An 11980-nucleotide genomic window follows, 5' to 3' on the forward strand; every position below is an offset into this window, starting at 1 on the left:
TGGATTCGGAGCTTGCACGTGGTCGTGTCAGTAAGTTCTACTGGTGGGTAGCATTAGGAAGTCAAGCGGGGAGCTTGTAGTCCTTCTGTATGAACTTCAATTCTTTCGCATAGTGGATTCAGGTTTACCTTGAGGATAGCTAGGTCAAATCCTCCCCAGGTTTTTACCGTGTGGTTTCCTGGGTCATCATATCTTGTGTTCTTTTATTTTTCGCTGCTTTATATCTTGATATGTTTGTTTGATTGTTTTAACCTAGAATTGTTTAATTTGACTAAGTAACAACTTGGCTAATTAATCTAGGCTACACAATCTGGTTGTTTTTAATGGGTCTAAAACCGTACAATAACCACTCGGGGTAAAAAACTTCTTTAATAGCTCTAGCCTGTTTGAGCTTCGTTACTTCTTCCTTGACTGCATCTGCGTGTTCTTTAGATGGCCGCCGAGGAAGCAGTTTCTTGGGGACAATCAGTGGGTTGACCCTCAGATGGTGGCAAATGAAGTCTGGATCTACTCCTGGGGCTTTGTAAGCACTCCAAGCAAATACGTCAATATTTCTCTTAAGGAAATTAATTAGCTCTTCTTTTTCTGGTTGAGGCATCTGAGATCTGACTTGAAGGAACCTTTCAAGATTGTCCCCAATTAAAACTTTTACTAGATCCTCACATCTGACACCTTCATCAGGATCTTCGACGAGTGATTCCCGACTTTTTAATTGCTATAAGTCTACCTCGGCCCTGGCCGAGGACTCAATTTCGGGCTTGTGCTGGATGGCAGCCACCAAGCATTGTTTGGCCGAGGAATGATCTCTACGGATTTCACAAACTCGCCATTCGAATGGATATTTAACTTTTTGGTGTAGAGTAGAGGAAACAGCCCATAGCGTATGTAGCCAAGTTCTGGCTACAATTGCTGTATAAGGGGAATACATATCTACGACAATGAAGTCTACTTCCACTACTTCCGAGCTAGTCTGCACAGGTAGCCGTATCTGGCCCTTCAGGGTGACAATTCTTCCCTCGAAGCTAACCAATGGAGAACAGTATGGTGTCAAGTCATCAAGTTTGAGGTTCAGCCCCCTGTAGAGGTCAGGGTACATTATCTCCATTGCGCTGCCTAGTCTACCATTACCCTTTTCACATCATATCCTTCAATTCTGAGGGTGACTACCAAAGCGTCGTCATGAGGTTGGATGGTTCCAATCTTATCTTCGTCCAAGAAGCCTAAAACTGGCTGAACAATCATTCTAGCGCTCCTTGGATCTCGACCAAATTCCCCTGCCGGTAACCGAGATACCGACATAACCTTGGACGGCCAGGACCCTGTTCTTCTTGGTGCTGCGAAAATGACGTTAATGGTTCCTAATGAAGGTTTCGAAGAATCATTCCTTTCAAGCTCGGAATTCATCTGACCTCCTCGGCCACTGGAGTGATGCAAGAGGTGCCTTAACCTACCTTCAGGGACCAGTTGGTCCAAATGATCCCACAAACTTCTGCAGTCTTCAGTGGTATGCCCATGATCTTGGTGATACGGGCAATAGAGATTGTGATTGCACCTCTCAGGATTCCTTACCATTTTACTCAACCACCTAAAGAATGGTTCATTCTTGATCTTTTCCAAAACTTGGTGGACTGGCTCCTTGAACACTGTATTGACTGCTTGAGCATTTGTTGATCCTGACTGCCCTATGAAATCTCTTCGTGGCTTGTTGTTGTTGTAACGGTCTGACTTGAAATCCTTCCTTTCTTAGGGGATAACCTTGTCCTTACCCTTCCCTTGTTGTTGATCTTCTTCAACCCTTTTATATTTTTCAATACGATCCATGAGCTGACGCATGTTAGTAACAGGTTTACTAGACAAGGACGTCCTTAAACTGTGGTCAGTAGGGAGGCCAAGCTTGAACGTGTCAAGGGCCACTGCATCAAAGTTGTCCTCCATATCATTAAACATCTCGCAGTACCTATCCGAGTATGCCTTTAGGGTTTCACCCTCACGCAAGCTTAAGGATAGTAGAGAAGACAAGGGCCTAGCCACTCTTCAGCATGTGACAAAAGGTGAACCAAAAGCTTGAGTGAGCTCTTCATAGGAATTGATGGAATCTGCTTTCAAGTTATCGAACCACCTTATTGCAACCGGTCCAAGATTGGAGGGGAAGACCTTACACACCAGAGCTTCATCTCTAGAATAGACAGCCATCCTTTGATTAAAGTGGCTTACATGCTCCACAGGGTTTGTTTTACCATTATAAATGGTAAAGGTTGGTTGGTTAAAACACCGAGGAAGCCTCGCTTCTTCAATCCTTTGTGTGAAGGGTGATCTAGAGATTTGATTCAAAGCCTTACTTATAGCATCGTTTCCTACCCCTCCACGTGATGGGCTCCGAAGTTGCTTCTTGCGACGGTGCTCCTCTTCATATGAGAAGGATTCACTGATTGGTGTTCGAGACCTCTGCTCATAAGTGACATCTTGCTCGTCACCCCAATCCTCATCAGAATGTGAAGAAATACGTTTTCTTTTTGCATGGCACAACTCCCTTCTTAACCTCTCAATTTCCATTTGCATGTTGTTCTTCTCTGCGTGAGACACGTGACTTCCTCTATGCGGTTGACTTCGCTCAGGATGCGTAGTATGCACGCTGCCGTCACGATCTTGTCTCTACTCCAAATTGAGAAAAGGGTCTATGTGCTGGGACGCCCTAGATTCTACTAATTGTTGCCCTGGTTCAGCCATTATCAACTGCTGTTGCTTCCACGTATACTCAAGCTCTTCCCACAGACGGCGCGAATTGTAGGGTCTGGATTTGTGGTCCAAGCCCAAAAATAATAAATTTGTAGAGCGTGGGTGATAGAACTAGGTTAACTATGGAGCTAAGAGCGGTTGATCACAGCATACAAGTATAAACCAGCATAAAAGTACACGTAAAGACCAAGTAAATTCAAGTCCGAAGAGACTTATGATAGATTGGATACAGGTTACAGTTCTTTTTTTTCTCCTCCCCCTTTCATTAGGAACCTTTTTTCTTTATATATCTTCCTCCACTACCATCCCTATCGTCCACTTGTTCTTCATCCAGCTCCCTACTTGAGTGCATGTCATGTCATGTATCTCCCTTAGATTTTGTAAATGACGGTAGCTCCAGTTGTACTGTTCAGAGGTCTTCTCCACATAAATACGGCTAGAATAGTTGCTACAGTGCATTTAATACGGTGGTGGCAGCTTTTCCTTTTAGATATTTCCCCGTTCCTCTTATCTCCAAGCGTGTCTAGAGTTTATCCAAATTGCTGAAGTCACTAGTAAACTCCTTCAAACCCCCCAAATGTTTACATGACCCCAAAATCCTTTCATCCGAGGATGATCGTCTTTTCGGAACACTGAAGCTCTCTTCGGACAGAGTTTCTTCGTCCCCATGTATCCTTCTTTCACACGAAACACTCTTTGACAATTTTATCCTCCTCGGATATACACTAATCTTCTCCTTGGGCTTTAGGCCCACTATGTATGGCTGGGCTTTACCCCCTCACATATGTATATATTCACACACACACATACACAAAAACTTTACCTGAAAGTCAATATTGTGTGCCATTTTTTAAATAATAATAATAATAATAATAATAATAATAATCATAATTTGATAGTTTAGGATGGGGTAATTTAATAATATTTCTTATTTTGAAACCTCAATTTTTGACAATTTTGTTTGGATATGCCATTTTTGACAAAGTTGGAAGAGAATTTTTCATATAATCACAATATTAAAATATAAGTAACCTTTTCTTTTCCCATATGAAATTCTTGTAAGATATAACTTATTTATCAGAGATACAAAAAACATTATATACTCACAAACATGTAATTTTTAACTAACCTAGCTGCATAATAATATTCTATATTTTTTAATTGTAGCTTCTAATAAAATATGAGGGACAAAATTATTAATTTGGAATTTGGGATCAATATATATATTGAACTCTGTAAAGTTGTTATTTACAACTATATGTTTTGTTGGCTTATATTTCGTGCCAAATTTGATTGTAATTATTTTCAATCTGTTGTACCCTATATTTATTGTGGGATTTCATTGTAGGGGTTGTATGATAGAGAGAGTGGTGTGAAGACTCAAGCATTTGAAGACTGAAGAAGGTTTCGCAGGTATCTCGCGACTTAGCATCCCGCGAAGTATATCATGTGCCCTGCACATGCAAGAATACGAAGAGTCAGGCCAGATGGAGATAGTTGTGTCTCGCGAGTATCTCGCGGGTAAGGCCTTCCCGCGAGACACCCGCGAGACATTTTGTTCTGCCAGCCTGTCCAATCTGATTCATACTTTTTGTGCCTACATTATATATACCCACATTACCCACATATGTAAAAGAGAGCTTCTGAGAGAAAACCCTAGCCAAACACCTTGAGAGTTAGAGATTGTTATACTCACAATCCTCTACACATTTGTTTTGGGTATTTCCTCATCTCCTACCTCTCTATTTCCATACCATTAAGAGGTTGATAGTCCAAATACTTACCACACCCTTTGAGTGTGTCAAGTGAAGTTTTGGTGCTGCTGGGAAGCATTGGAAGAAGCCTAGAATGGTAGATGCAACATGGAGCTTGTTACGGGATTCGGTGAACTAGACAAGACACGGTTCTGAGAAGCCTCGTTGGAATAAGAGCTTGGAGGGCTTAGGTACAGAGGGTAGCTTAGGTACTGTTCATGCACGTGGATCACACTGTGCAGGAGACATTGTGCACTATTCACAGGACCCACAACCACTTTATTTAGGAAAAAAAATTAAAAATGGGTTCCACGGTATTATTTACACATTTAAAAATTATTTTGCTACAGTGTTTTTAGTTTTTAGTTTTCAGCTGTATCTAAACAGACTCTAAAATTATTGAAATGTCTTAGTTATGCCCTCCACCACCAAAGCACATTCTAACCAATTACATCGGACTGTTCATGTTGAAATATATTTGGCTTGCTCAGAAGAATTAACATCAACTAGAAAGTTGTATGCTTACATTTTCTTATAGTTGAACCTAATCAATGAAATTTTATGTTTGACATGGTTTATTTTATTATATATATATATATATATATATAATTTTAATTTAGTTTTGATACATACAAAATCAATTGTGAAAACTAGCACTTATCGCTCTAGTTATGTGAGTTCTGTAAAATTCTCCTCTTCATTATTTCCACTTGAAAGAGCTCATGTCAATTACTTAACAAAAAGTCAGTTGCTTTATCCTAATTTATCCTAATTTACAAATTACCATGAGATGAAGTAAGTTTTAAATAAAGTAGTTTTTCACAGGGTACTTACGTTGCTAATGTACTTGGATTAAGTATCATCATAGAAATACTCAAATATTTATTGTAAGGGTATGGAGCATGGTTTGAAGGCTATGGCATTGAATTTGGCCTTAAGTTAAGCATGGCTACTGTCTAGAAGGAATGTTAATATGGCCAAAATGGGCAAATGCCCTTTTCGTGCAAACAAAGTGGCGTTTTGCCCACTTTCCCAAACTAATTAGGGAAATGCCCCTCTTTTCTATCTCGATTTTCTAAAATTCGAGTTTTTTTTTTTTTTTTTTTTTTTTTTTTTTAATAATTTTGGAGCCCTATAGTGGCGTTTTAAGGAGCCTATATAAACGTTTTAAGGACTTATAGTGGGGTTTTGGAACTCGAGCTACATGAACTCGAGTTATAGGCAATTTTTTTTTTTTTTTACCTATAACTCGAATTCATGGAGCTCGAGTTCCAAAACACCACTATAGGTATTTAAAACGTCATTATAGACTCCTTAAAAACGCTATTATAGGGCTTAACTCGATTTTGAGAAAACCGAGTTTCAAAAAAGGGGCATTTCCCTAATTAGTTTGGAAAATGGGGCAAAATGCTGCTTTGTTTGCATGAAAAGGGCATTTGCCCATTTTCTCCATGTTAATATGTACTTATAACTGGAAGCTCATTGTTTGCCATGTAAATTACAAAAATGTAGAAAATGAAACTGAGAGTGAAGAGAAACTGCTTTCACTAACCTCTTATGTTTTTTGTATGAATTTCTACATATATTTGTGGTGTGTTCAATAAATTTTTTTATGGCTAATCTAATTTGTTGGAAATTTTACAAAAATATAGGCAATTTTAGGCTTGGTGGTGTAGATTGTTATATGATTGATTCACATATTAGCTAGAAGAAATCTGCAAAGACGTAATCTTCTCTTTTTCTTTTTCTTTTTTGCCTAATTGTTATATCATGGAAATTTTGTTTAATAACGATTAGCACCAAAATTAGTCTACGCTATTTTCAATTTTGTTCTATTTTCCAAACTCATCAGAAACCCAATTCACTTACCAAAAATAAAATAAAATAACCAAATTCACCCAATTTCCTGAAAATCAAGAATTCACATACCCCAGACCAAACGATTTAAAAGTTGGAGGATGTTCAGGCAATAAATTAAAGCTTTCTTTTTCTTTATTTACAATGTAGAGAAAGGGTCAGCGCTTATGTTCAACTTATGTTTTGCAATGACAAAATCAAAGAATGGAGCAATTTAATAATTGGAAATGTTAACGAATGCTTTAAGGGCATTGATGTGGAAACTATTTTTGGAAATATTTTGTGGGAAAATAGTAAAGCAATTAATTTTGTTGATAGCTTTTTATATTTCCCATGAAAGTGATATCAAAATTTTTCTAATATGATTTATTAACAATTGTCATAAGGGCAACCATTAACATGACCCAATTATAAATATGATAACTTTTGAGTCTTAAAAGATAAGACCATGACATACAACCACAAAATTTGCTGAGAATAGGACAAATAATTATTGTTTCAGAATTAATAACATACAACTAATGAATGAAATAATTTGATTTACGAGGTTGGGATGGATCTGAATTTTGTGAGAGGTAACAATTTGATTTAAAAAATATTACTACTATTGCTCGGGTATACGACTAACAACATAAGACAAAACTTAGGTACAGTACCTTATATGTTATTCTTTAGGTTCCTATCTTAAAATTTAGCCATATGACTACTTAACTAAAAAAATACACTTCTATCATATGAGAAAAAATCCATATGCAAAATCTTAAGAGGGGAACTTAAGGAACAACACCTAAGTACTGTACCTAAGTCTTGCCCAATTTCATAAATAGTTAATTGTTTTAGAAAGCCCACTGAAATTGATCCCTAAATAATAACATGATCAAAATAACCTAAAACCTCCGCCTAAAACCAAGGAACTAAGTAACTGATTCCCTCATTTGTTTATTCTTTCAATAAAATTTAGGAACTAACTAGTTTTTTTATCACTCTGTTCATCCCGTGGCAAATTCCCTCATCATTGCATCTGATACTAATTACTCCTTGCTCTGCATAGGTTCATGCTATTCAAATTTACTTTGTATTAAATCAATTAATCGTGAAATTATTCATTTCTACAGGAAGAGTCCTCCCTCATCTCACAACAAATATGAACCCCTTTGTGGGACTCACACCTATGAGAGGAGAGAGGTTTCCTCCTGTAGGAGTAAATAATTTCTTGTGTCCCATGTGACTTTTAGTCCTAGCTTATTATATGTTTAATCGATTTCAAAACTTGGGGCTACTTTATAATAAAATTGTGCTCCCATGTTTTCCCACAAGCTAGATCAGCTTTTTATTGGAGACATTTTTGCAATTAAAAGATAGATGTAAAAGTAATGCGAACATTTTTTTTTTTTTTTTTTTGATGAGAAGTAATGCGAACTTGAAATGCAAGTGATCCAAATGTGTATGTAAGATTTAAATTTGCATATGTGGTAAAAGTTGTTGAACCTAGTATTTACAAATCCATTTAATGGTACAGGCCACAATGACACCAAACAAAAAATGCCCAACTGTACTACTAGTACTACCATCCATATTGCAGTTAAATGTCTCCTTCATATGACCTTCACAATTTTACAGCTTTGTTTTAGTAAGTAGGAATGCACAAAGTTGATAATGATGCGCCCATCCATTTTGGTAGTTAACCTACTCAGCTCTCTCTTGTATGCATTTCCGTAATTATCTACAAATATTTGGCACCAAATGCCTAACATCAAAACAAAGCAATTCTCAATAAACATTAATTCTTAGGCCCGAAGCCCCAAAGTTTTTTTTTTCATACAATCAAATCTTGGGCTTTCCAAGACTCAAAACTTTACAAAAAAAAAAAAAAAAAAAAAAAAAAAAAAACTTTGGGCCTAAGAGCTCAATTACATTTTCATTGGTCCCAAAGTATCAAGAACCTTCTTCAACTGATTAGTCCTTTTTGAAATTAATGCTTGAAATCCCAAAATCATTCATAAAGAAAGAAGTCCTTTGAATTTAATTTCTTGGCCTGCATGCCCAAAGTTTTTTAAAATAATAAAATTTTTAAAATCGGGTCCAAAATCCAAAAAGTCTTTTCAACAATGCCCTCAAGGCGAGATTTTCAAAAATGCCCTTACAACCAAATTTTGAGGGAAAGAGTAATTCCATTCACAATTATACAATTTCAAATGCCCCAATTTCAAAATTCCTCATAACCAAATCAAGTGTTTTCATGAAGCATACAAAGATTTTAAAAAGAAAACTTACGAGAATAGTGGTTATTCAATTATTCCTTTTCAAATGAAAGAGGTAAAACACCATAAGTGGTTATAAAACTTCATTCTCACATTCAATTCAAATCAGTTTCAACTTATATCAATTTCAATTTCCGTCATTTCACACATGATAGTGCCTGCTATTAGGATTATCCATCACCATAATGCATGTAAAACAATCGAAACATATTAATTTTTTTACATGTCAAAACATGTGAAAAAAGATAGCGTTAGATAGGACACAAATAAGAAAAATATGCATGTGACTTTTGACTACTTTAAATAGTCTTGCAAGAATGACCCCAAAACGTATAAAATTACCCCAATGGATTTGCATGTGACTTTTGACTACTTTGTTTTGCCATTTTAAAACTTGAAATTGATAAAGCATGAAAACCGAGAAAACCTTAAAACATTGACCAATAGCCAAAACCCACTTAAAACCTCATTGATCAACCAAATTTGATCAAATCAAATGGTCCTAGAACGAACTCTGAAGTTTGACCAAATGATTGACCAAGTTTGATCGACTTTGACCAAGTTTTGCAAGATTTGATTGTGCTCTATTCTCACAATCTAACCGTTTGATTGTAATTATACTTTACAAATACAAATATTTCACTACATTTTGCCAATCCAATGGTTAGATTTTGGATCTTATTTTGTCACATGATGGCCATGTGTCATTATACCTACCCATTAAGAAACTATGATTAACCTTGTTCATACAATCCAACCATTTAATTAAGATCGAAATTTGCCAAAACCAATATCTTACCCCACTCTTTCAATATAATAGTCAAACTTTGAATATGAGTTTGGTGCATGATGGATGCATGTCGTTGTCTCATATATTGATAAAAACTACCAAGTAACCAATAATAACTACTAAAGCCTCCAATATGACTGAAATACTCCTATCAAAGCTAGAAAAATGACTGAAATACTATAAACTTCTAAAGCAACCAAAATACAAACCAAAACCTACAAAATGATCAAAGTGCCCTCAAAGCTTCAAAATGATCAAAATACATTTTACTTTTGAAATGACCAAAATAGCCTTTAAGTACCTGGAGGGTCTTGAAAGCTAGAAAATGACCAAAATATCCATAAACTTCTAATCAACCAAAATACAACCCAAGACCAACAAAATGACCAAAGTGCCCCTTAAAGCTTCAAAATTGTAAGGTTGAATTTAATCAACCATTCTATTGGCTTTATTCCGTGCCAAATTTGTTTGTAATTCAGCATTTAGAAACCCTGTATTTAGGTGGGAATCATGTAAAGGTAGCGTGTGAGAAAGTGTGAAGAATTGCTTAAGATTGTGCAGTGAAGCAGGGACTCGTGACTGGAACTTACGGGTGGCTCGCGAATAGCAAGCCACCAGATGATGCACATAAGTGAAGCATGTAGAGAAGCTGAATCGTCATGCCAGCTATTGCACTATAGGACAAAAAGTCCAGACTGGCCATTCAGTTAGATCACGGCTTGCACTCGCGACTCAGTCAAGTTGTGAGGCTAAGTTGCCAGCCAGCTCTATTTTGGAAAAATGACTCTTCGCATTCCAAACACCTACCACTATATATATACTCTTATACCTGTGAAATGTAGAGAGCTTCCAGAGAGAATTTTGAGAAAGAAACCCTAGAGAAAAACAAGATTGATCCATCCACAATCTTTACATAGAGGCTCCTCAAATTCATCTGCTCTCACCCTCTCCATTGTTACATCCTTGAGAGATTCTTACCCAAATTCTTTTCTCACCATACCCACATTTGTGAGAAGGCTATTTGGTGCTTTGGGAATTAGTTAGGATGGGACCAATGGTTACTGGTTGATGCTATGGGTTATAGCAGAATTTGATAAGCTAAAGAAGACAAAGGTTTGGTGTAACCTTGTTGGAGCAAGAAACTTGGAGGGCTTAGGTACATTGAGTAGATTAGGCTTGGAGGGTCTTCTGCTGTTCATGTATCCCAACTTCATTCTTTAATGGATTATTGACCGCTTGGAAGGCAGCGGGGAGGTTTTACATCGAGGGCTTCGGTTTCCTCTTCGATAACACATTGTTGTACTGTCCTTGTGTTTGCATCTCTCTTCCCTTAATCTTTGCCATTTAATTTCTGCTGTGGATGTGATTTTATTTGGTTTAGATTGTTTAGCAATTTTGTTATAAGCTTATGTTCATTTTTCGCATGTACATTGTTTGATATTAAGCTTGAATTGGTAATTTGTAAATTGAGAGTCTAAACGTTCATAGTGTTTTACATGCTATTTGAACATTAAAAAATGATCAAAATACCTTTTTACTTCTGAAATAACCAAAATAGCTCTTAAGTACTTGGAGGGTCTTGAAGTACGTTTTTGTGTTGTTTTTAAAAATTAAGAAAAAATTCTAGAGTTTGAAGACAAAATTGAGGAAAATTCACCATTCAAAGAAAATAACCATTTTTTATGGCCTATGTCTATTGGAAATGACCTTTATTGTGACGGATTTACCGTACTGTCGTTAATACCTTCTTTTCTTAAGAAAATTTTAACTATTAACAACGACAAAAAAAAAGGGCACGAATTCCCCCTTTAAAAAAAATCACCAATGTTGGCAGCTTAGGTCCATCGCAAATATTATTTATTAGGAGGGATCCATTTCCATCACTAATACATTCTTTCTTTTAAATAAAATTAACTATTTATGATAGTCAGCATGTTTGTCGCAAATACAAACTCAATTAGAAAAAAAATAATAATAATAATTGTGATGAATAAATGTTGTCACAAATGTGTGAAAAGTATGGGGAGAATTTTCCCTCCAAAATATTTTACCATTTGCGGTGGCTTCATGTTTGTCACTAATTTTTCTCCAAAAAAAAAAAAAAAAATGTTTGTCACTAATACATTCTTTTATATCATAATATTTTTGATGCACAAAAGCTGTCACAAGTATTAATAGTTCTAACGGTTTTTCTTCGGTCGTTGTAAATAATACTTTATAAGCGATGAACATTTTTATGCCGTCGTAGAAAGTAAGGCAGGAACACTTCTCCCCAAAACAAAGCATATTTTCGACAAAAATAATAAGCATTTTCGACAAACTTATTTTGCTGCCACAAATGTTTTAATATTTGACGAGTAATACTCGATGAAAGAGACTTGTCATTGAAAAAGCTAGTTTTTACGACAGTTTTTTGTTGTCGTCGAAAAAGTTTCATCACAAACAACAATCTTTTTTGTAGTGATATTCATATAATATTGTACATCATACTCCCATTTATTGAGGTGCATTTAATAAACTTCTATACATTCATCAATTGCTGCAAAAGAGAGAGTGAAGTTATGCTTTCGCAACAATTGATG

The 11980-nt window shown here is 36.1% G+C and overlaps 2 protein-coding genes across 2 annotated transcripts; both read right to left on the minus strand.

The window, feature by feature from the left end:
- Positions 1-1113: 1113 nt before the first annotated feature.
- On the minus strand, positions 1114-1572 carry LOC136063213 (uncharacterized). The gene has a single exon (XM_065763253.1). It carries the CDS (start codon positions 1570-1572, stop codon positions 1114-1116), a length of 459 nt encoding a protein of 152 aa, XP_065619325.1.
- Positions 1573-1743: 171 nt separating this feature from the next.
- Positions 1744-2553, minus strand: LOC136063214 (uncharacterized). The gene is made up of 2 exons (XM_065763254.1): positions 2120-2553; positions 1744-2032 (listed from the first exon to the last, which is right to left on the minus strand). The coding sequence occupies exons 1-2, from the start codon at positions 2551-2553 to the stop codon at positions 1744-1746; spliced, it is 723 nt and encodes a 240-aa protein (XP_065619326.1).
- Between the last annotated feature and the right edge of the window lie 9427 nt (positions 2554-11980).

The sequence above is a fragment of the Quercus suber genome, unplaced genomic scaffold (genome assembly GCF_002906115.3).
Source record: "Quercus suber isolate HL8 unplaced genomic scaffold, Cork oak 2.0 scaffold_500, whole genome shotgun sequence".
Taxonomy (NCBI): Eukaryota; Viridiplantae; Streptophyta; class Magnoliopsida; order Fagales; family Fagaceae; genus Quercus; species Quercus suber.

What these genes read in the sequence shown, in the direction of transcription:
- LOC136063213 (XM_065763253.1), bottom strand. Translation starts at nt 1,572, where the DNA reads ATGGTAAGGAATCCTGAGAGGTGCAATCACAATCTCTATTGCCCGTAT.
- LOC136063214 (XM_065763254.1), bottom strand. Translation starts at nt 2,553, where the DNA reads ATGGAAATTGAGAGGTTAAGAAGGGAGTTGTGCCATGCAAAAAGAAAA. An exon ending in CTTGGACCGGTTGCAATAAG is followed by an intron (nt 2,033 to 2,119) that starts GTGGTTCGATAA and finishes CACATGCTGAAG; the next exon opens with AGTGGCTAGGCCCTTGTCTT.